This window comes from Vespula vulgaris, chromosome 25, assembly GCF_905475345.1.
Source record: "Vespula vulgaris chromosome 25, iyVesVulg1.1, whole genome shotgun sequence".
NCBI classification, from domain to species: Eukaryota; Metazoa; Arthropoda; class Insecta; order Hymenoptera; family Vespidae; genus Vespula; species Vespula vulgaris.
In genome coordinates, this window is record NC_066610.1 from 2108355 (window position 1) to 2133885 (window position 25531).

General features: G+C 29.3%; 6 protein-coding genes across 19 annotated transcripts in view; 3 read left to right on the forward strand and 3 right to left on the reverse strand.

Annotated features, from left to right (window-relative positions):
* The first annotated feature begins 522 nt into the window (after positions 1 to 522).
* Positions 523 to 5623, forward strand: LOC127072361 (rab GDP dissociation inhibitor beta). The gene is made up of 5 exons (XM_051012765.1): positions 523 to 1178; positions 2796 to 3209; positions 3287 to 3500; positions 3588 to 3770; positions 3870 to 5623. The coding sequence occupies exons 1-5, from the start codon at positions 1018 to 1020 to the stop codon at positions 4224 to 4226; spliced, it is 1329 nt and encodes a 442-aa protein (XP_050868722.1). The 5' UTR covers positions 523 to 1017; the 3' UTR covers positions 4227 to 5623.
* Positions 5597 to 9551, reverse strand: LOC127072335 (beta-alanine-activating enzyme). The gene is made up of 10 exons (XM_051012686.1): positions 9431 to 9551; positions 9083 to 9341; positions 8558 to 9013; positions 8097 to 8476; positions 7920 to 8008; positions 6972 to 7828; positions 6748 to 6899; positions 6501 to 6664; positions 6172 to 6435; positions 5597 to 6086 (listed from the first exon to the last, which is right to left on the reverse strand). The coding sequence occupies exons 1-10, from the start codon at positions 9432 to 9434 to the stop codon at positions 5688 to 5690; spliced, it is 3024 nt and encodes a 1007-aa protein (XP_050868643.1). The 5' UTR covers positions 9435 to 9551; the 3' UTR covers positions 5597 to 5687.
* A 12-nt stretch (positions 9552 to 9563) lies between these two features.
* Positions 9564 to 12427, reverse strand: LOC127072378 (S-phase kinase-associated protein 1). Its single transcript, XM_051012792.1, has 3 exons — positions 12244 to 12427; positions 11464 to 11742; positions 9564 to 11330 (listed from the first exon to the last, which is right to left on the reverse strand). Exons 2-3 carry the CDS (start codon positions 11740 to 11742, stop codon positions 11121 to 11123), a joined length of 489 nt encoding a protein of 162 aa, XP_050868749.1. The 5' UTR covers positions 12244 to 12427; the 3' UTR covers positions 9564 to 11120.
* Positions 12428 to 13385: 958 nt separating this feature from the next.
* Positions 13386 to 21531, forward strand: LOC127072366 (alpha-tubulin N-acetyltransferase-like). Its single transcript, XM_051012772.1, has 9 exons — positions 13386 to 13593; positions 14261 to 14647; positions 16782 to 16931; positions 17636 to 17807; positions 18594 to 18735; positions 19473 to 19569; positions 19656 to 19743; positions 19910 to 19956; positions 21184 to 21531. The coding sequence occupies exons 2-9, from the start codon at positions 14544 to 14546 to the stop codon at positions 21452 to 21454; spliced, it is 1071 nt and encodes a 356-aa protein (XP_050868729.1). The 5' UTR covers positions 13386 to 13593; positions 14261 to 14543; the 3' UTR covers positions 21455 to 21531.
* Positions 21532 to 22223: 692 nt separating this feature from the next.
* On the reverse strand, positions 22224 to 24756 carry LOC127072371 (polyisoprenoid diphosphate/phosphate phosphohydrolase PLPP6). 2 transcript variants are annotated; one of them, XM_051012780.1, is made up of 5 exons: positions 24678 to 24756; positions 23204 to 23279; positions 22964 to 23098; positions 22775 to 22874; positions 22224 to 22625 (listed from the first exon to the last, which is right to left on the reverse strand). In XM_051012780.1, the coding sequence occupies exons 2-5, from the start codon at positions 23210 to 23212 to the stop codon at positions 22243 to 22245; spliced, it is 627 nt and encodes a 208-aa protein (XP_050868737.1). In that variant the 5' UTR covers positions 23213 to 23279; positions 24678 to 24756; the 3' UTR covers positions 22224 to 22242. The 2 variants fall into 2 exon arrangements, with proteins under 2 accessions (XP_050868737.1, XP_050868736.1); XM_051012779.1 differs by lacking the exon at positions 24678 to 24756 and adding an exon at positions 23352 to 23422.
* The window catches only part of LOC127072356 (zinc finger protein 449-like), a 10337-nt gene continuing 8266 nt past the window's right edge, over positions 23461 to 25531 (forward strand). For 4 of the 13 annotated variants that reach the window (XM_051012754.1, XM_051012759.1, XM_051012755.1 and 1 more), the window contains exon 1: positions 25073 to 25270. The gene's annotated coding sequence lies outside the window, so the exon portion shown is untranslated. Of the gene's footprint in view, positions 23686 to 24872; positions 25013 to 25072; positions 25280 to 25446 lie in introns of those variants that run through there. The other 9 variants (XM_051012747.1, XM_051012753.1, XM_051012758.1 and 6 more) reach the window with 8 other exon arrangements.

Below are 25531 nucleotides of genomic sequence, written 5' to 3' on the forward strand. Positions count from 1 at the left end.
GACGAACGAACGAGTCTACCACCATAGGCAAACTGACACGATACGAGAAGCGCGCCACTGTACGGACACCGCAGTGCCCTCTCTCGGTCGGTAACAAAATGACGACCGACAACATGCAGCCAATCAAACGTATGCAAATTTCCTAATGGCCGATCTTCATTACGCGCTAATTTTGAACTTGGAAAATCATCTCTTCCCTCTTTGTTTTCCTTCTCTCCAATCCGATCGAAATAAAGATCGACGAAGAAATAAATAAAAAAAAAGAACGATTAATACGAATTCCGAGAAACGCCTTCTTTAATCTTAACAAAAAGTAACTAAATAAAAATTAAAATCGATAATACAATCGAGACACGTAAGATAAAAAAGACACAGAAAATTCTCTAGTTTATCGGAAACGAAAAACTACAAGATTAACTATAAGAAAACAAAAGGATGAAATTTCTAAGGTTGGTATTAATAACCCGTTCTATCAACTCCCTGCTGTCGCGAAACTGGTGAGATAGCGTTAGCAGTAGTGGCCAACTGATGATGGTATGGTGGTGGTGGTTGTGGTGGTGGTAGTAGTAGCAGCCAAAAGAGAAAGAAAGGAGGTCTTCCGTTCCGGCATAATAGTCGTGTGCGAGTTGGCAGTTACGCGAGAGAATCGTACATCGTTGTGACCATATTTTTCTGACATTTTCGTTTCGATTCGAAAGAAAAGAAAAAAAAGAGGAACGAAAAAAGATCCTCCCCCGAATCGAACGGCAACACCTCTTTTAACCTTTTCCAACGGTTCGATATCTATTCCCCTCTCTCTCTTTCTTTCCCTCTCTCGCTCTCTCTCTCTCTCTCTCTCGTGTGTATCTACCTGGTACCCTCCCTGGTTACCAAATTACGGAAAAAAACTGTTTGATTCTCGTCGTATTGTCATCGCATCGATCTCGATAAAACGTTTGATCGATAAAAACGTTTGATTAAAATTTACCTCATCCTAATATATATATATACACACAGATATATATATATATAATCAGGATGAATGAAGAATACGACGCGATTGTTCTTGGAACTGGACTAAAGGAATGCATCCTATCCGGTATGTTATCGGTCAGTGGCAAAAAGGTACTCCACGTAGACCGCAACAAGTATTATGGCGGTGAATCAGCCTCTATCACGCCATTAGAAGATTTATTCGCGTAAGTTTCTAAGTGATTTAATTATTTACAGGATAATTAAAAAAAAAAAAAGAAAAAAGGAAAAGAGAGAAACAAAAAGGAAACCTCAAAAAAATATCGCTTGCTTTCCGGCTAAATGTTTCTTATATATATATATATATATACATATATACATATTACATATTATATATATTTTATACATATATATACAACTTTCCAACTAGATTTTAACATTCTATTTCTATCTCTATCTCTATCTCTATCTCTATCTCTATCTCTATCTCTATCTCTATCTCTATCTCTATCTCTATCTCTATCTCTATCTCTATCTCTCTATATCTCTCACTCTCACTCTCTCTCTCTCTCTCTCTCTCTCTCTCTCTCTCTCTCTCTCTCTCTCTCTCTCTCTCTCTCTTTCTCCAAGTTTCTTATCGAAATATTACGAGAGAGAGAGAGAGAGAGAGAGAGAGAGAGAGAGAGAGAGAGAGAGAGAGAGAGAGAGAGAGAGAGAGAGAGACTCTTCTTTTTAGCAGCGCCCGTGCAATGCGGATATATTGATTTTTTACTCTATTCGTACAAGTCCTCTCTCTTGTGTATCCTCTCTTCTTTTCCTGAGAAACGAGAGCGTCGTAGACGATCGAAATCTTCCGTTACTGACTCTCTCTCTTTCTCTCTTTCTCTTTTTCTCTTTTTCTCTTTTTCTCTTTTTCTCTTTTTCTCTGTCTCTATCTGTCTCTCTTTCTCTCTCTCTCTCTCTCTTTCTATTACCACCACCACCCCTGCTAGTCTCCCTCCCCTGCCTCCTTTGATCCATATTACACGTCTCTCTGCTGGTATGTACGATATGTACGATAATCGTCGAGTAGGAGGAAGTCGAACGAGAACGAATAATTTCACTCCTTTGAAATTGTTCCTCTCTTTCTTTTTTTTTTTTTTTTTTGTACTAATTTACAATCAGCGAGAACGACCAATGACTCAACGACGACACTGCGATTCGCTTTTTTTTTTGGTTGAGATAAAGGGAAAAAATGAGCGGGAATTTCAAATGTATGAAAAAAGAAATTTTCTCATTTTCTTCTTCCTTTTTTCTCCCCCTTCGTTTCTCTTCCTTTTTTTTCTCTCTCGATTATATATAATTCTTCTTTTTCTTTTTTATTTTTAGAAACGATTGGTTTATTTTATTTTTTTTTTTTTTATTTTTTTCTCTTTTTCGATCGCGATAGATAATCCTCCCACCAATTTGAAGTCATCGAGCTATACGATATATCTGCTCGTGTTGGATAATATAATTTGACCTTGAATTTTCATATCAATAAAATGTTCCCCTTGAAAATTGTAGTTTTCCTTTTCTTTTTTCCCCTTTTTTCTTTATATTAGAGATGAAATTTTTATAATGATACATATTTTCATCATTCTCTCTCCTCGACTATATAATTACAAAAAAAAAAGGAAAAGAATAAGAAATGATGATTCTATGAATTCAATGATACAACAAGACGTATTATTTTCTTCTAGTCGTGTAACTCCCTCTCATTAACCCACTATACGCTACAATTTATTAACCATGTCTTGTTAGCGTCGTGTTTTCTTCTTGAATGAAAGATTAAAATTGATCTCAATTATCTATTTGTCGTCTAGGAAATTCAAGGCACCATCAACAGATGAAGGTTATGGACGTGGTAGAGATTGGAACGTAGATCTTATACCTAAATTCTTAATGGCTAATGGTCTCCTTGTCAAACTACTGATTCACACGGGTGTGACTCGATATTTGGAATTTAAGTCGGTAGAAGGATCTTATGTTTACAAATCCGGTAAAATCTCCAAAGTACCGATCGATCAACAAGAAGCATTATCTAGTGATTTGATGGGTATATTTGAGAAGAGACGGTTTCGAAACTTCCTTGTATGGGTTCAGAACATGAAGGAAGATGATCCCAAAACTTGGGAAGGATTTGATCCCTTTAACAATAATATGAGCGCACTTTACAATAAATTTAGCCTTGATAAAAATACTCAGGACTTTACGGGTCATGCATTAGCTCTATACAGGTGAATGAATAAGTTATAATGTTAAAAAGGATATGTCAAAGTGATATTATACTAAATATATATATATCTTTTTTCAGAGATGATGATTACATAAGTCAAAGTGCGATAACCACCATAAGGAGAATCAAATTATATAGCGATAGTTTAGCACGTTATGGTAAATCTCCATATTTGTATCCCATGTACGGCCTTGGTGAATTACCTCAAGGTTTCGCTCGACTTAGCGCCATTTATGGTGGTACGTACATGTTGGATAAACCAATCGATGAAATCGTCATGAAAGACGGTAAAGTAAGTAAAATGATCTTTATAATCACATCTCTAATATCTCAGAATTATCTATTATCTAATTCATAAATGTTTTTTTTTTCATTTTAGGTCGCTGGTGTACGTTCTGGAGACGAAGTAGCTCAATGTAAGCAAGTATTTTGTGATCCTACCTATGTACCTGAACGTGTGAAGAAAGTTGGTCAAGTCATAAGATGTATCTGCCTTTTGGATCACCCGATACCAAGTACAGGTGATGCTCTTTCAACGCAGATTATCATTCCACAGAAACAGGTGAGTTGAAAGAAAAAGAAAAAGAAAAAGCAGGTATAATAATTTTTCTAACTTCTATCAAATAATTTTTGTTTTCTTTTTCTTTTCCCTATATCCCAGGTTAATCGTAATTCTGATATTTACGTATCCTTGGTATCGCATACTCATCAAGTAGCTGCTAAAGGATGGTTCATAGCTATGGTTTCTACAACGGTGGAAACAAAATATCCTGAACAAGAAATCCAACCAGGATTAGATTTACTTGGACCCATAAGACAAAAATTCGTTTCTATATCAGATTACATGGAACCTACCGACGATGGCTGCGAAAGTCAAATTTTTATTTCAAGGAGTTACGATGCGACAACGCATTTTGAAACTACCTGTTTAGACGTACTTGATATTTTCAAACGCGCAACTGGAGAAGAATTTGATTTCAACAAAGTTAAACAAGAACTAGGTGACGAGGATCAGTAACCATAATGTGCGTTGTGTGATTTGTCCATTACTCTAAAAATTAAACTATCAAAGTCTAAGTAATCTAATCGGACATTTATCTACCGACTGTGTCGGTCATCAATGTCTTTATGCAGATACATATTGAGAATGTAATACTGCAACAAGACAAAGTCCTTTATTTTCATTTTTGAATTGTCTCTTTGACAGAGAACAAAAAGATATTTTTTTTCCTACTTTTTTTTTTCATCAATTTTTTTTCTCTGTTCTTCTCTTAATCTCTTAATCTGAAAGTCATCCAAAAACTAATACTGCCCCTTTACTTTAGCCTAAAACAAATAATTTGATTTGATATAAGAGACATCGAATTTTCTTGTCAAAAAAACCTCTTCGATCTTTGATACCCAATTAGTATATTAAATATTTGAAGATAACACGGGCCATGCCAGTAGCAGCAAAATATTGTTAGTATTATATGCATAAAGTTTTTAAAATGGCATAGCAGAAGTTTTATGGACACAAATGGTACATCATATTTTAATTACTGAAACAAATAAAAACAAAGGGGCTAAACAAACGAGGACAAAAAAGATAATAGTTATTGTTGCAGTGTCACGATTAAAAAGACGATATATAAGAATAAAGACGAGAGGTACAATATAGCGGTTATATGAAAGAAAAATTCTACGTAAAGAAATATAAATAGTATGTTTCAGTTTAGCTTTAGAGAATATATTATTCCTATTCATATAGATAATAATAATTCTTGGAGATGGAAGTAAGCTAAGCGGAAATTGAAATGACACCATAACAACAAAATGAACAAGATAGAGTCCAATACTCTATAAAAATGGAATAGTGCAACAAGAGTGGCCAAGAGTGTTTTATCATGAATATATATATATATATATATATATATATATATATATATATATATATATATATATATATATATATATAAAAATATATATATATGTAAAGATGAAATTGGATCGTTGAAACATTGTTATTTTATCTGAGCTTGCGAATGTGAATATTCCTTTACGTATCCTTGAATGTATCAGAAATATCTATCATTACTTGATAAAGTATGCTAAAAAAAAGAAAAAAAAAAAAGAAAAAAAAATAGATAGCAAGCGCATATGTCCGTACATCTGTTTGCTGCTACTGAGAGCATGCGTGTTGTGTGAGAATAGAATGAATGTTCGATCATTTCTTTTTTCTATATTTCCATATTTGCTTGCACTTTTTGCTTGAAATCACCAAGCACACTCGCAATTTCTTACTATGTACAAAAAGATTTTATGAATTGTGCATACACATTGATAAACAAGTGATTTTTTTTTTTTTTCTTCAGGATGGTATTGGCAATGTAAACTGTAACACGAAAGTCCTATGGAATAAATATATTGATTTAATATCAGTTTATTTTATTCTATTATTCATTCATTCATTCATTCATTCATTCATTCATTCATTCATTCATTCATTCATTTTGCATTGCTCCAAAACATAGAGATTATTGTCCCTACATCCAACCGTGATCAATCCATTTGCCAAAACTGGCGATGAAAAAATTTCACCACCAAGTTTTATACTCGATAATATATCTCCTTGAGAAAGTTTACACATATATAATGAACCATCTGTACAAGCAATGCACATGTAATCATCTTCGCACCAAGGAGTGGCATAAATTGGTGAGAGTACATTTTTAATATACTTTAAAACTGGTCCTGTATTTTCTATAGAAGAATTTAATTCGAGATAATATATACTTTTTCCTAAAGATCCGATAACAATATTTTCACAATTTTTTATTGGATCATATTGTGTTATCGGATATGCAAATATATTGCTATTTATTTGGTATGTCCATAACTGTAAAAAAAAGTATTCATTTTAATATATTTCATCAATATAATTTTTTCAGATAAAAAATTATCAACTTTTCAAGTATCGTCACCTTTATATCAGCCTGAATATCAAAACAGATTAATGTACCTCCTACAGAACAAAACAATACAAATCCATTATGCAGTGTAATAGGTGATACAAATATAGGATTCATTAGTTTATTTCTCCAAAAAATATCTCCTTTTGATTGATTTATTGCTACACAAGAACCATCTAAAGTTCCAAATAATATTGATTCTGTTGCTGAATGTAAGCATCCACTAGCTGAAATACTTCCATTGCTAGCTTTCACGCTCCAAATTTTGGTTCCATTCTGTATTTAATATTTATGGTTTTAATTTGATTTAGCTAATGATAAATATATACATTATCACATACTTCGGTAGAAAGGCAGTACACATTGTTATCATAAGATCCAATGTATAATTTATTTTGTGATTCAGATAGTAGAGCTGTACATTTTATCATATCTTTTGTTTGATATTTCCAAATAATATCGCCTGTCTTTAAATAAAAACAATAAATATGGCCATCATAACACCCTAAAAATTGCATCGATTGTAAGAATGATTAATCATGTATATGATTAAAAAAATAAAATAAAATAAAATAAAAGAACACTTACCAACAATACCTTTAAAGTTATCTAAAACTACAACTGAAGATTCAATTCTATTTGGAAGTTGAATTTTATATACGACACTATTATCTTCTGCCTTAAGTTCAACAGTACAAATCATGCCTGAATGTGAACCAACAGTAACAAATGTTCTTTTGCTAAACAATATAAAAAAAAAATAAATTTTATTATATCTCTTTATATGAATAAAAAGATATAATCGTACTCACTTATATTGAAATACAGTTGGTGACGCATCTACACATTTAAGTAAATCGAATGTATTTTTAACACGAATATTAAACATTGCTTTTTTATCAAACTTTAATATTTGATCATTAGATGATAAATGTGTGTACGTTTTTCCTTTACATTTTTGCCATAAACATATATCTTCTTCATTTATTTTATAAGCATTATTCGAAAGTGGTTTATGCATAGTCACATACGTATGTATAGGTGTATAACTAGTTGGAACATTGATTTCATTGCGTGTATTAAACAATAAAATATTTTTAAGATATGTTAAACATTCTTCAAATGTAGCATCTTTAAGTAGCATGCCAATTAAATTTGGAAATTGAGTATTTAAAAGTTCACAGATTTCTGTTGAAATTTGGAGAGCCATGATAGAAGTTCCACCTAATTTTAAAAATCCATTGGTTTTAGAATTCAAATAATTATTCCATACACTTTCAAAACTCTTTTCAACTGTATCTTGATGACTACTCGATGTAATTCTATCTTGCATACATATTTTCTGTAAGAACTTAGTACAAATCTTTCCATTCACCGTAAGTTTAATATTTTTAATAAAATGGATTTTATCAGGTTTATAAATGTCAGGTAATTTTTCTAAATGCGACATTACTTCCTTTTTTAACTCATATAAAGTAGTTCTATTTGTTATAGCACGTACACACAAATGTAATTTATGTCTCTCCACATCCCACCAAGAATAACAATTACGTACAAAATGTAATTCGCTAATAGTTTCATTGAGTTTTAACAAATTTAATTTATTTCCATATCGTTTTATTATATCATTTTGTCTTCCTTTATAAAATATTCGTCCTTTATTATCGATCTGAAATAATTTATAATTGTAAAATTTGTAAAATATAATTATTCTGTATGAATAATAAGGAAAAGAAAAAAAATGAATAAAAAAAACTTACATGTACAATATCACCAGTATTACGAAATACAGGTCTTTTCATATTTTGCAAAACTTCATTATCAATAATACATAATCTACTATTGCTTCCTACATTTAAAATAATATGAATTTTATGAAATAGATATAATATGCTAAAGTGATGATGTTGTTATATATAAATTAACAAAATTGTTACCGATGTAAAGATGACCATCTCCTTTTGACACTATATTATCATCTTCATTCCTAACTTGAAATATAGTTTCAGATAAGACTGTACCAAGATAAGATGATTCTATTTCTTTATCTATCCACGTAATCTTATTAATACTGGCCCAACATGATACCTCGGTTATTCCATATATGTTAAAAAATTCAGTCCTGTTTTCAAAGTGTTTAATTGCAATAAGTAAATCTATTTTGGGAAAAGGTTCACCACCCAAAAGAATAATTCTCAATGGACTATCTTTTCCAAGAATTGTGTTGGAAATACGTTCAGAAGACCATCTATGAAGAAATAGCGATGGTGTGCTTTGTAATATAGTTACATTATTCCAAAATATTATATCCAAAAGCCTAAAATATAATATTGTAAATATTACAGATAGACAAATTAATGTGTATTTGTTTTTTCTTTGTTTCTTATTCAATCATTACCTATCAACATCATTTTTAATTTGTTTCGATATCATCAACATTGTACTGCCTGAATGAAAACTTAAAAATATTTCGATTATACTAGGATCAAATGTAAAACTTGTCAATTGTAGAATTTTATCAAATTCTGTGGTAGAGAGAATCAATTTTAAATCTATTATGTTAGGTACTATACAAGAATGAAGTACTTTACAAATTTTTTCTTCTGCAGTTGATCCTGATGTCGCAATAGCGTAAACATAACCGCTTTCAATATTTTGTATGTATTGTTCTTGCGTTTGTTTCATTTTGGATAGATATAAATATTCTCCATGTATGTCAAATTTACAAATAATTTCTGTATTATCTATAAGATGCCATAGAAAAATATATTTTATGTGCAAAGTAGATAAAAATTTTGTATACACGGTAGTGTCTGAAGGTAAAGTAACAAAACCGAAACCTTTAGTAATTATTCTAGAAATAAACGTATAAATTAGTATTATATTTTTCTTTGATATATTATTATTAAAAATAACTGCTTACCCTAGTATTAACGCAGGTACGCAATATTCAGGAACATCAATATCAATACCAATAAACTCAAAATTTTCTATACACTTTAATATTGACGCAATTTTATTTCTTGCTTCATTAAGTTCCGCATATTTAATCGTATAAATTTTATTTAAATCATGATACTCTATTGCTACGTTATTTAGATAATTCCAATTAATTATGTCAATTAAAGTTATTGATTTGTCACTTACATTATGACATAACTTTTGCTTTTTATTTATTTGTGCTAAAATAATTTTATATATTTAATTACTTATACTTCTAAAAGGCCTCAGTTACTTATTCAATAAAATATATAATTTCTATTATTGTTACCCATAACATCACAGCAGTATATTAATTTTTAAGACGAAATATTTCTCGTCTAAAATCACGTTTATAAATCAGGTTATATTGATGTGAGCCAGAGTCACATAGCGGTAGAAAGTTGAATTAATATATATATCGATCATATTTCAACTGTATTTATTTGTATCATTACCAAAAAGTTTTTTCTTTTATAATTCAATTTTTAATTTAGCTTACTTATCATTAAATTACAATTATACATGAAACGATTTAATTTCCTAAAGAAATTAAATGGATTTATTATTGGAGAAGCGTTAAACAATAAAAAGATAAATATTGTTAAGTCTTATCCTTTAATTTTGTCAACGCATGTATACACAATATTCTTTTTTTTAATTTAAGTTTAATGTTTTATGCCACAGAGACAGAGAGAGGGAAAGAGAGAGGGAAAGAGAGAGAGAGAGAGAGAGAGAGAGAGAAAGAGTGAGAGATATAGAGAGATAGAGATAGAGATAGAGATAGAGATAGAGATAGAGATAGAGATAGAGATAGAGATAGAGATAGAGATAGAGATAGAGATAAAGATAGAGATAGAATGTTAAAATCTAGTTGGAAAGTTATATATACATGTATAAAATATATATAATATGTAATATGTATATATGTATATATATATATATATATAAGAAACATTTAGCCGGAAAGCAAGCGATATTTTTTTGAGGTTTCCTTTTTGTTTCTCTCTTTTCCTTTTTTCTTTTTTTTTTTTTTAATTATCCTGTAAATAATTAAATCATTTAGAAACTTACGCGAATAAATCTTCTAATGGCGTGATAGAGGCTGATTCACCGCCATAATACTTGTTGCGATCTACGTGGAGTACCTTTTTGCCACTGACCGATAACATACCGGATAGGATGCATTCCTTTAGTCCAGTTCCAAGAACAATCGCGTCGTATTCTTCATTCATCCTGATTATATATATATATATCTGTGTGTATATATATATATTAGGATGAGGTAAATTTTAATCAAACGTTTTTATCGATCAAACGTTTTATCGAGATCGATGCGATGACAATACGACGAGAATCAAACAGTTTTTTTCCGTAATTTAGTGACCAGGGAGGGTACCAGGTAGATACACACAAGAGAGAGAGAAAGAGAGAGAGAGAGAGAGAGAGAGAGAGAGAGAGAGAGAGAGAGAGAGAGCGAGAGAGAGAGAGAGAGAGAGCGAGAGAGAGAGAGAGAGCGAGAGAGAGAGAGTGAGAGAGAGAGAGAGAGAGAGAGAGAGAGAGAGAGTGAGAGAGAGAGAGAGAGAGAGATATTAATATTACCTAAAATTATGCAAATATATTCTAACTATATTTTCACAAAGTAAGTCTCGAAAAGCTTAGATTTAAGGTGATGTTAAACTTACGTTACTAAGAGACCAAAAAAGGAAGAATGATTGAGAACTTTAAGGTGTAGAGTGTATAGAAATTTCATTAATATTTGCTAGTATAAGGACAAATAAATCATATCAAGTTTATCATATATTATCTAAGCATTTGGATGGAACCACCTTTTCCTATCAATTTGCGTGTACCAAAACGTAGAAGGTAACAAGATTAAAAAAAAAAAAAAAAAAAAAAAAAAAGAAAAAAAGGAAAACAAAAAATTTTAATTCAAAATTCAAAAACACTAAAATTAAATATTTTTAAAAAGATCCTTTGGCTTATTTCTCCTCGCACCATTCATTTTCCTTGCGAACTTGTTCTTCCTCTGATGCCGTAAAATCATTCTTTATATTGAATGTTTTACGAATTTCTTCTGGAGTTTTGCCTTTGATCATATTAGCAACAGTCTTGCATGTTACATCTAATAATCCTTTAATATCAAGATAGTTAGCTGCCAAAATTAATTCAAAAAGTGTACCCTGATCAACCTAAAAAAAGAAAAAGGCAACACAACTTATATCTATCGAATATTTATAAATTATCTAATTATATCGCTCGATTAACGTATAGATCGTAATATTTCTTTAACACTTAATATACAATTGTTATAACGATAACTACTTTTAAGAAATCAGCATCCCAAGAACTAATATCATCTGTACGTTTCTCTTTATTTTCATCATCCTCTGGTGGAGGTGGATCATCTTTATGATAAGTTGCCCATTGTAATACTTTCCTTAGGATAACAGAATTAACGTTGGGCAAAGGTACAACTTCTTCTTCGTCTTCATCCATACCAAGATCCTCCAACATAGTTTTGATAGTTACAGAACATTTTGCGATATCTACATCCACCTCGAATACCTCACCATCAGAACTTTGTAATTTAATGTTCGGCATCTATAATAAAATTGAATTTCTATTTTGGAAAGAAATGTCTAACAAAGTAAACGCCAAGAAAGTCTAAAGGTTATTTTGTCCTTGTAGAAAATAAATCTTTGCAGAGAAATTGAATATTTTCTTTTATCCTTGATATATATGCATATAACACGTACGTCAAAATAATTAAAAAAGAAATAATATAGGTTCATCCAAATCACCAACACTGATAAAAAAAATGTGTATATATACACGTATATATATATATATCGCACTAGAGTCCACTAATTACAAAAAGGATCTATTTCATTTTTATTATTTTTGTTTTTATTTTGTTCAATATTAAAAGTCTGAATGTCAATCACATGAATTCAGTTACAATTCTAACACAACATATTCAGTCCAAACGACATTTTCTTTAACTACATCGTTACAAGATAATAGGTAATGAAAATAAATCAAATACGATATTTATTTTCTTATTTCGTAGATGAACGATGTACGAATGATCAATAAAATTACCTTCGTTTGTTTAAACGTCCGTCGAAGAATTAAAGAAATGCAATAACTTGTAACACTTTGATAAAAGACACTTGTCTGCCTGCAATTTCTGTGTTTCTCTTTCTTCTAACTTCTGTCTTCTATCACTATCTCTCTCTCTCTCTCTCTCTGTCTGTCTGTCTCTCTCTCTCTCTCTCTCTCTCTACTCCCTTCTCTCTCTTCTCACTGCTACTATTGGTTATGTATAAGATGCTTCCTATTCGCTGAAACTATACGTCATGTTGTTACGATCGATACTCTTCTCTCATTGGTCTATTTTTACCTATGATATAGCAATCAAATCTAGTTCGAGGAAATTTCTCAATTACAAATTTCAACTTAATAAAAAGGTAAGAGATATCCAACGCGTTTCTATTTCTGGTCGAACTTCATAATTGACGGCCATAATGAAATGTAAAAATCACGTGAGCATGACGTAATCTAATATGCAACCTATTGACCAATCATAAAATACATATATTAAATCTAATATAATCAATAAATACAATCTTAAATAGTACAAGAAATACGATTTGTCATATTAAATAATAATAAATATTTAAATCCAATAACAATATATCTTTTCATTAAGAAACATGACGATGTTTTTCACTAAAATGTATTTAACTAAAATTTAAAATAGACCGCCATTATTACATACACGTAGATATGTAATAACGTCAGCCTATTGGTCGATTAATTAAATATATCTATCGTATATAACCAAAGAAAATGTCCGCAAGTTTTATTGAAAAATCAAATACAAACATAATTATTATACATAGCGATAGAAAAAAAATCTTCAAATCAAAAATCAATCTTCGAATCAAATATATCTGTTGTCAAATATATCTACGTGTCGTCGATCATTATCGACGTAATTGATACGTTCACGAATGAAAATGGCGAAAGATTCTAAAGAACAATGTCGAGCCAAGCGTATTAGTATCATAGCGAATTTTAAAATTGACCGGCATTTCGAGACACTGATCACGTGACCATTACAGCATCCTTTAACGCGAGGAGCTGATTGGTCAGTCGGTAGTAATCATGCGCGCGAAGGTTTCCCTCACTACCTAACATTATCCCTCAGAAAAGAGAGACACATCGCTCTCTTTACTCGGTTTCTCGTATCACGGTGGCTGTGAGTACCGTGAAGGACATTAAAGTGTTAACACGTACACGATCGAATAAGATACAAAAAGAGAAAAAGAAAGATAAAGATAGATACAAAGAGAGAGAGAGAGAGAGAGAGAGAGAGAAAATCTACGCAATTTTTTATCGTTACAGTTATCTAATTTTTTTTTACGGGGACACGTTTTATTAATATACGTAAGAGAAAGATTAATAGATAATCATAAAGGTTTGACTGTATTATGTCAAGACTGTGTCGACGTTGTTGTTAAGAACGTTTTTTGATTGGTTATCTTTTTTCTTCGGTAGAAAAGAAAAGAAAAGAAAAGAAAAAAAAAAGAAAAAGAAAAGAGAAGAAAAAGTCCAATTATTTTCTTATCTCGAATTTTTATCTACGACAATATCGTCACGACGTAATTAGGATTTAGAGAAACAAAACAAAAAAGAAGAAAAAGGAAAGAAAAAAAAGAAAGAACGAAATGATGATTTCATGAAGAGCTATAAAAAGATCGACTTATAATCTGACAGTAATAAAAATATATATATATATATATATATATATATATATATATACATACACACACACATATATATATATATATAAAAGAAGCAATATTTCGATTTTTTTTTCTTTTTTTTTTTCCTAAACAAGAATTTCGTATTATCCGAAGTTTGCGGGCTATGGACGACGCCAAGATCATTCCTGTCGGTGACAGTGCACCTTAATAAATATATTCTACAAATAGATATATATATCTATATATATAAATATATATACATATATATATCACATTTTACATCACCGACATTACGTACATAAAAGAAAAAGAGAAGAGAATGTTATTCGATCGTTGTGTTGTTTAAGAGAGAGAGAGAGAGAGAGAGAAAAAAAACGGAAAAAGGAAGAAGAAGAGAGAAGAAAGAAGAAAAGAGCAGAAAAAAGCACAACTTCGTGATTCAATTAATATAAACAAACAAAAAAAAAGGGAAGGAATCTTTTTGGGGATATACGAAAAAAAAGTGTGACATCTACACGAACCACACATTCACGTATATACACACGATCACACATACACATACACACATAAACATATCTCTCATTATCAGTTTGTCTTTTGAGAATCCAGAAATACTAGATATTTCGAAAGATGGAGTTCAAGTTCAACGTCAATAAACTTCTACCAAGGAAGATCAACAAGGTTACTCATATTCTCATACCGGAAGATTTTAAAGGAGATCGTCGTGAATTAAAGTAAGAGTAATAATAATAATTATATATTTTGATTTGTTTGTCTGTCTGTCTCTCTCTCTCTCTCTCTCTCTCTGTCTGTTTATTTGTTTTCTTATTTTACTTGTAAGTAACATATGTAAGAGGACGTTTACACTTGTGTTATTAACCGGTCATTACATGAACGCTAATACGCTGGCGCGAAATTGAGTGGGCGAGGAAGGCTTCGCCCAATTATTATCGATGCGTAATTTATATACGAAATAACGTAACATCATTATATTCCATGACGATAATTACGATAAAAAAAGTTACTCGAATTATTAATATTTTTTCAAAAATATAAATCGATATGTTCTTTAGAATCTTTCGCCATTTTCATTCGTGAACGTATCAATTACGTCGATAATGATCGACGACACGTAGATATATTTGACAACAGATATATTTGATTCGAAGATTGATTTTTGATTTGAAGATTTTTTTTTCTATCGCTATGTATAATAATTATGTTTGTATTTGATTTTTCAATAAAACTTGCGGACATTTTCTTTGGTTATATACGATAGATATATTTAATTAATCGACCAATAGGCTGACGTTATTACATATCTACGTGTATGTAACATCAACATATCGATTACGTCGATAATGATCGATTATGATCGACGATGATTATCATTATTGTATCGATATCTAGAAAAAGAGTTTGTAAAATGAAACGTAATATTTTCTTATTTTGTTACTGATAAATATACAAAGATGTATGTTTGTGTAGTTTTAATTTGAAGGAAAAAAAAAAATATGTTGGAAGAAATTCTTATGCAGTGACTCGCGAACGTTCACGGAAGTCTATGACGAAATGGTAGAGTGCTTTCTCACCGCTTCCCCTCTCTTATTTGCTCCGTTATTATGTGGAAAACTATCTCTCTCTCTCTCTCTCTCTCTCTCTCTCTCTGTCTCTGTCTCTGTCTCTGTCTCTCTCCCTCTCTCCCTCTCTCTGTCTCTCTCTCTCTTTCTTTCTCTCTTTCTCTCTCTCAGATTCATCTTTCCTTTTTGCACTTTATCCATACCAGAATACAGTACGTAAGGAATTGAATACATATAGTAATAACGCGCTACTATGTTGTGTCTATTCATATATGCTAGAAATAATCAAACGAAATATAAATATTTCGTTAGTTTATAAAAATTAATTTCAATTTGCACGATAATTAATATTGAAATTTGCGATTAAAAAGAAATATATAATCAACGTTATATACGTCTATCGTTTGATTAATAATCTTTATGTTAATTATTACTAAATTACATTACAGTGAAATTTGCGATTAAAAGAATATATTATTTAGTCAATAATTTAATTATTTTTATATTACTTATTGAATATATTGCATTGAGATTTGGAGTATAAAAAATAATTGAAATAATTAATTATTGAGATTTATTTAAAAAAAAAAAAATAAGAGAAAGAGAGAATGGAAACCTCGTTTTATATTACTTACTAGTCAATCGTAATATCATACAACTTACTTACTTTTCTACGATACTATAAATCTATTTCTAGATATAACTTGACGAATTAATCGATATACTAAATATCTATGTTTCTATTTGTGACATATATAAGTGGCCTAAGAAAAATATTTATTATATCTATATTATGTCTATTCTTAAATTATTGCGATCGGTGTTAAGGTCGTAACTTATAGACAATAATTACGTTTTCAAAACTTACGATACGGTCAAACTATATAAGTATGCTATAGTCGAATTAAAAATTCAAATCAAATAAAAATTCAAATTTCAAGCATAAATATTATTAACACACACACAAACGTACACCATATTAGCTGTTACAAGATTAGTTGAAAGTTGTAATACAACGAGCATGCCAACGTGTATTATGTAACGATGCATTCGTGACGTAATAATTTTCTATTATGCATTACGTATATCATCGAACGATTAATCTAATTCTTTTTTTCCTCACACGCACGATTTCATTGATATTTATAATTTGACTGTTCCAAAAAAATTAAAAAAAAAAGAAAAATAATAAATAAGTAATTAAATAAAAAAAATTGTTATACTTGTTAGGTGTATTTATACGTATAAAAACTAATAATAAAAATAATAATTTTTGATAATGTTACAGCGAATGTCAACGACAATTAAGTAAAATTTTGGATGACATGGGAGAAGCTTCTGCGAAAGCTCAAGGATTGAGTAAATCAATAACCAGTGCTGTTAAACTTCGTGACACTGATCATATTGTTTATCTTCTTGTAGACAGCGAAGCGAACAAGTAATTTTTATCATTTGATCCCTTTGTTTTCATCTTATATTCATTATTTTCATATTGAATTTATCATATTTATAAGAAATTTTTAAAAATCATTTCGTTATCATTTTTCAATAAATAATAATAATAATAATAATAATAATAATAATAATAATAATAATTTGGAGAACAAAATATAAAATACAATCTGGACGAATAACAGGAGTTATATACATATTTTCTAGCAGAAAGGCTTTCATAGTATCTAGCAATATATATATGTATAGTGGATCGATAACGAAGCTGGGTTTTACTGCAGGAAATACGTCTTTCAGTCTGTTTCTTTTTTTTTTCTTTTCTCTTTTCTGATTTCTTTTTTATTCTCTTTTTTTTTTTTTTAATGGAACGAAGAACGAAGAATGTTTCGTTCATTTTATTTTTCATTTTTATTATATCAATGTTCGTCGTTGCTCGATTAACTATATGAATAATTATCTTTTTAATTCTCTTTTTTTTTGTGCTAAGTAATAATCTAATCCAAGAACGAGAGATAATCGAAAGATCGAGATAACGATAGGGTTCTTTTTGTTTTGTTTTTTTTATTTTTAAGGGTGGAGGCAAAGCACGCGACGGATGAATTAGTAGGTCAATGTTAAACGTTACTTCACGATAATCTTATTTAAATATATTTTCTTCACGTATCTTACATTTTTTTATTTTTTTCGTAGCAACTTGGGAAGCGTAGTAGGCTTGCTGAAAACTGGATCAAAGAATCTGTTCATGTTCGACGAAACGGGAGCGAATTATCAATTGAGACCACGGTGTATCTTGGATTTTTATATTCATGAATCTCGACAACGTATGGGACTTGGAAATATTCTTTATCAGTACATGTTGTCCGTAAGTTGTTATCAATAAATTTTTTTTTTTTTTTAATTAATTAAAACAGATTTTCTTTGAAGTTTTAAATCGATATATATATATATATATATACATAAACATACGTTTTTTTAAACAACAGGTACTTTGTCCAAAAAAAAAAAAAGAAGAAGAAAAAAGAAAATTAATAAATACAAGTAAAATGTTTAAATATAGACAATAATCTCCGCTCATTATTTCTTTATAAAATAATAATTAACACGATCAAAAATATCCAATTTTTATTGAGATCTGAATCTTCTCTTACGTCAGATTTAACATTCTTTATAAATTTACCTTTTGTATTATTCTGAAAAGACCAAGAAAGAAAGAAAAAGAAACTAATATGAAGAATGATCTAACATGACAGAAAGTGATTAGCAGATGTAAACTTTAGGTGGGTGTTACGATTCGAAGGTAGAGTCGAAAGAAGGTGATTGAACTCGTGCAGGTCCGTTTATTTCGACACGGTTCGTTGATTTCTATCTAATCCATGGTGCATGGGCAACGTTTCTCCCTGTGCTCTCTTTTATTAGATAAATCTTAACGTTAAAAAGAAATAGAGAGACAGAGAGATCAACAAACTTTCTACGTACTCGAATCGTTTTATATTTCACGGTCAATTATTATAATTATTAATATGTACAATTAAAAAAAAAAAAAAAACATATGTATATGTATATATATATATTCTTTCTAATATCTTTAAACGTTAATAATAACTCGTATGAACAATTTCTCTTTGGATTTTCTAAAAATGTTTTCTAGGAAGAAAATATTAGGCCGGTGAAATTAGCGATCGACCGACCTTCCGAGAAATTTCTTGCCTTTCTACAAAAACATTATGGACTGTCGAAAATCATTCCGCAGAATAACAAATTCGTTGTGTTCCATGGATTTTTTGATGACGGTGAGTTTTTTCTGTTTTCTTATTGTTTAATCGATAAAGAACTTAACACCTATGCGTGTTTACTAGTATACATAAAATCAATAAATACGAGTTGAGTAAAAGATTCTGATTAAAAAGGAATATAATTATATTATTTACGTAATAATTAACATCAATTAATCGATGATGCGAAGATAATTAAATTTCATATATAAAAATATTTCTACATTTATTTTTATATTGATTTATATATATATGTATATATCATTCTGTAAAATATTGAGAGAGAAAATCATACAAAGTACTGTCTGGTAATCTCAATAACACCGTAAAAGTACAAGGCCATAGTCGAGTCATCGTCGATCCCACTTCATTTTAAAGGTACGAAAAAGGTACATGTCAAGGTCAGTCAGTCTGATATATAGGTCAAATACTTGCCAATAATATCGTATTGAAAAGGAAAAGAAAAAGAAAAGAAAAGAAAAGAAAAAAGTTAAAAATAACAATCAATAGTATTTGATAATTAATTTAAAGAAGCTTATAGCACTTTCTAAGAACACGATTTCTATTGACATATAAATCTAAGTCAAGGATTGACTTAGATTTACATGTCAATTACAAATATACCAACTTATTTCCTATTCACAAAATAATAGGTTTAGAAAGAACTTGGAACTAATGTATAATTTCTACTGTGTTACAACGCGACTAACATTTCTCAATTGTATTTTATTTTTATTATTCTTTTTCTTTTTTAGAAATTCAAGATGTCAGAGCTAACAGATATAGTTTACCACCAAGACACTCTTTTGATATTGGAACACCACCGAATAATAATGCAGCAAAAAGTAATAGGTACGTGTGTTTGAAATAGTATACATGTAAGAAATATATCTACAATGTGAATTAATATTAATAAAACAAATTTTTTTTTTTTTTAGTACAAATGGCATACCGTATGTTTCTACAGTTACTCGTAGTTCTTACGGTAGATACGCTGCTGGACGACCGCCTTGTTCAATGGCAAACGTGAGTATATTAAATAATAAAATTATATTAAATATAAAATTAATATTAAATATAAAATTTTCAATTGTATCATCATTTAATTTTTTATATGTATTTACATAACTATGTCTCGTAATTATTATCTGTAAGTTTGTAATATTTGACAATGACAATTGATTTTTTTTAGATAATCCATAATACTGCGATGCTTGGTCAATCAGTTGAACGTACAGGGTGAGTAAAATCGGAGTAACAGTGTATCAAGGATTGAAATTTATCGTGCGGTCTTCTAAAGCATTTGTACAAACTATTTAGTTAAACAATTTATATTTCTTTTTTTCTTTGTTTTCATATATAAGAGAATCAGGACTCTTAGCGAAGAGTTGATTCATATTTCTATTTTAAACAAAATTACAAACTTCGTTCCAGAATTGTTAGATGGAATGATTATAATTATCAAAAAAAAATATATATATATTTTTTTTTGGCATACATTTTAAATTATAGTTTAGAGAAGAAAAAATCTATTTTCGATTTTATCTAGATCATTATTTATATGTTAATTCAAAACAATTTTGTGCAATTAATGCATAAAATATATATATTTTTCGAGTATTACTAAATAACAGAGACATAAACTTGTGAGTTTTGTTTAGAATATAGTCATTAATTATTATAAATGTTAACATATATTTATTTAAATAATTTATTCTTGACGAATTATTAACGTTCAAAGGTGATAGAAAAATATTTATATTAGTAGATGTTATTTCATAAATTATATAAAAACAAGCATTGTCGTTTTAATACTTCAATGCATTGTTTGTTAATAAATACTCGCACTTAAAAAATACCTTAAACATCTTAATCGCGCATGTCTTTACACATGCATATAGTGTATAATTAGTTAATTGTGATATTTATATTCTAATATTTAAAATCACTTGCACCGATCTCATTTATTCAATTTGTTTTTCTCTTCTTTTTTTTTTTTTATTTCCATGCTTTGCATAATTTTATGCTTATTATTGTTTAGCAAAATATCTTATAAATCAGTACACTAACTGTGCAATCTTTATAAAAAATTACGCAAAATTTTTGGCTGTTTGTGAAATATTTTTCGTTGCATTATTAATACATTTTTGATTATATATTATTATTAAGAAAAAAATTGGTATATATATATTTTTCGTAAAATTTATCTAATGAATAACCTTATTTAAAACTATGCGATGTTTACATTATCATTAGATCATTCCTAAACCTTCAGAGAAGGTTGACGCTTTGTTTGCAATTTTATTTTTTATGTACCTTTCGCTCTTCATATGTGTGTTCTCGAATTTTTTATGTCAAATAAAATAAATCATAAATCACTGAAATGTTATATTGTATATAAAGAAAATTGCATGTCCTTATTTATATTTACGTTTTTACGTCTTCACCGAGAGATTAACTTTTCAGCGAGGACGTTATCTCTTCTTCTATTACATCAAAACTGGAACGACCTCGATCTTTAAGCTTGTATTCGGAGGAAGATCAAAAGCAACATACAAATGAATTACCAATTATATCAACAACAGTTGTTCCTAATAATGAAGCAACATCATTCGCTCCTGTTATAATAGAAACTGAAAAAACTGTTAAAGCATCGCCTTCGTGCAGTCAAGAAGTCACTGGAAACAATCAGCATGGTCATCTCGATCTTAAATTTTACCATTCACCATTATGGTAAAAAACAGAACGTTTATAAATGACATTATCACGAACGAAATAGAAATAAATTTGATGCTACAGTAATTCCTGTTCAAATACTTCTTATGTAATGCTCATTACGTAAAAGGAAAGTATTGCGTTTTTATGACAAAACTTTTTTCGCATGATTTCTCCGTTTAATTTAAGTATCTATATATATTTTTATTTCTTTACGATCTCTAATTATTTTCTTTTTAAGATTCATATATATATATACTTTTAAATATACTTAACTATTGGTACTTAATTTTTATTATAATAATCACATATACAATATTAATATCATCTTAGTTAACGCCTATCGATACAGAGTACAATTAATGATACCTATCAAAAAAAATAAAGAAGCATCGATAGTAAATTATAGAATTTATAATAAAAATAACAGACTAGTTTTTAAAAATGATAAAAAAGAAAAGTGTGAACCAGACTAAGATTTAATTATATAAATTCTATAGTCACGTAAAGTAAACATCTAGTCGTAGAAAATATACTTTACAGTCTCATATTCTGAAATATTTTTATCACTTCTTGTCCACACCTGTAGATAATTTAAGAACTAAATAAAAATAAAAAACAACTCATTACAATAGTAAATAATTTGGCAAAATTAAAGAATCACAATCTCTTTAAGAACAATTTGTCGATATCAAATAAAACATGTATATTGAATTATAATAATATTTATAAAAAGAGATAAAAACAGAAAGAAAAAAGAAATGGTTCATTAGAAATTATAACAAATAGAATATTTAAATATCAATCAATTTATACATCATCTATTTTTTCGTTTGTAATCCAAGTTACTAAATTTATACATGTATCTTGACTTAAATATAAATAACCAATAAACATTCCCTCAAGAATGCCTAAAACTATTCCAACAACAACATCAAGTATATTATGTCGTCTCATTAAAAGTCTAGATAAACATACGCAAGTACACCAAACTAATAATGATGGTGTAAAAATGACAGATATTGGCCACAAATACAAAAAATAGTAGACAATAAAAGTACAACGAGAAGCATGACCAGATGGAAAAGAATATTTGTCAGGGCCTATCGAAAATGGATCGTCATTAACCGCTGGACGTCTTCTTCTTGTTAATGCTTTCAATATTGTAACTAACAATATATCAATTAAGAAACCTAAAGAGATTTCCATTATGTATAATACGTTATATCAACAATATCCTACAGATCTTATACAAATTCAAATGAAACGTATTTCAGTAGATATTATTTTTCGCTTTGAAGTGGAAATTATCATTGTCAATTTACAAATATTTATTACTTACCTATAAAAAGATTAACTTGTAATTGATAAAGAGATGTAAGATGAAAAATCCATATAGAAGCTAATGTCAAAGCAATCCAAGGAATTCCATGGCATGATATCTTTGAAAATTAAATTATTAATTATAACCTCCAAAATTAACCTTTATAACACGTAACACGTTTCATTTAAATATGCCTTTTATAAATACCTCTAATGCTTTATAATGTGTTTGGAGCTGCCTTATCAGTACATATTTTTCAAATGTATTTACAAAAGCCTTTGTTAAATAAACATCAAGATCTAAAATCTTTTTCAAAAACGAAGGGACTTGTCGTTTCTCTTCCTTAAAAGAAAATAACAAAAAGACAATATTAATACAAGAAAATATTGTTATTACAGAAATATTTGATTGAATATATAAAAATATCATTAATTTCAAACGAAATACCTGATCCATAATTGTTGAATAAATTTTCGAATGATCACGCCCAAAAAATATTATCACAGTTTTACGTTATCTTTATCTAAAATCATATATTAGATCAATAATAAACTTGTACCGTTACCTTCGAAATAGTAGGTTTAACTTAACATACAGCAATTTAGAAATTTGCAAAAAAAAAAAAGAACAATGTTGGTGGCGCTAATAGCTAACGGCGAAGTTTGAAAACGTAAATTCAAACACATTTAAATGATATAGTATTACTAGCCTAAAAGAAGTGGGATGATCAGAAGTAAGAAATGGAAAGAATATTGAAAAGTGAACGGATCATAGTGTTTCTTATATTAATAGTCTCGTTGGTTGAAACGTTGGTTGTTTATGGTTGACGAAGTCTTCTTATATTTTTATCTTCGTGTCTAAATATTTTCTTTGTGTTCTCCTTCAATTCAAGATGGATAAAAATAAACCAGAATTCAAGAAAATCTTAGGTATGATTGTGAAACGTTAATTATTAATAATCATTAAATATTGTGATTGATTTGAATGAAATATTGTAATATATCTCGTAAATATTTATTGATATATCAATATTTCTCATGACAATTTGAAAAAAAAAATTAATCTCGTTTGTTGCAACTGAGCTTTTCTGTTACAACTGATGTTTTTTGTTACAATTGATCTCTTTTGTTAGCTATATCTTTTCTTTATTCTTCTTTTTTTTTTAAGTTTTCAGTTATTCGGATATTAATTATCAATAGCAGTTCTGTCTGTAATTAGTTCATTTCAATTACATAATTAGCACAGTTTGTAGTATGATATTTTTTTATATTGCCTAGTATAATGTTAGAATATTATAAGACATGATTTGTATTGGGAATTAGAGAAAGTATAAAGGAAATACGAGAACTATTACGAAAATCTAAAGAGCTCTAATCTATATCGAAAATTTTGATAATTTACTCTCGACAACAGTTATAACTGTTAGAAATTATAAAAACGATATCGAATATCAAAAACGAAACAACGATAAGATATTGATAGTAAGGTAAAAGTATAAGTAAAGTTTTTTTTTAACATATCAAATTTTATTACTTCATATTAAAATTATTTGTATATCATTAAAATCGTTGTACCAAATCTTATACCATATAACGTTTATTGGATGTAATTCATAAAATTTGTTCTCAAATGTAATTATTTATAAGATTATCTTTTTTAGTTAATACTTAATATCGTACAGGAAATGGAAAAAAATTTGTATTCATTCAGTTTGAAAACTTTTCACGATACAGAATTCTTTTTGGGAAAAGTAAAAAAAAAAGAAGAGAGAAAAAGTGGAAAACACATTAGTTAGAATTATAAAACTTCTGAAATAACGAGAAAGAGTAAATAACTGAATTTTCATATAATTATTTAGACCATAAAGATAGACGTTAAATCATGATTGAGAGAAAAAAGAAAAAAAAACGGGCATAAATACTCATTTCCTCGTGGTGGTGACCACCGGTGCCATGAAAAAAAGAGAAAATGGAAGAAAAGAAGAAAAAAGGAAAAAAATGGCGTCGCATGCGTAGATATAAAAAGAAGGTCGCGAAGGGTGGCGCACTCTAACGACGGCGGACGGAATAAAATTGGCCAACGCTGATTGGCGGATAGATAGACGTGGGTGGTGATTGTTATGCGCATGCTCATGGATATCGCCATATTTAATTTTTCGTAAGTTTGTTCGAAGGACGCCAAGAATAAAAACGAATAAAGGAAATATATCAAATAACAAGACGACAATTAACCTAAGACAATGACGATAAAAGGAAGGTAATTTAACGATCATGAAGATGATAAGAGATAATTAAAAAGAAAGAATGCGAATCCCTTTCATGGGAATACGTTTGAGATGCGCTTACAGCACCGCGGATTTTTCCAGACGCGCGCGATTTTATTCTGCGCATGGAAAGCAATTTTGCCCAATCATAAATAGGGCTATTGTGGGGGGATGGTGTATGCCGCTGGCGCATTTCATACATCCGAGTGTAATGGTAACGAGATAGAGGCGTCGCGCGGGGATATCGGCCGGTTAGCACCGTAAATACCCTATTACCGTACTAGCGCCAAAAAAAATATTCTCTCTCTTTAAATAACATTTATTTATTTACGATACGTGTAGTCGCGGGATATCACTTTAATCGTAATACGTTGCCTGGTTCGAGTTATAGTTATCTCATTTTTTTCGGTTCCTTCTTAAACCCCTTCTTTTTTTTTATACATTTCTTCTCCAGCGACTTTTTATACGCGACATCATATATATATATATATATATATACATATATATATGTA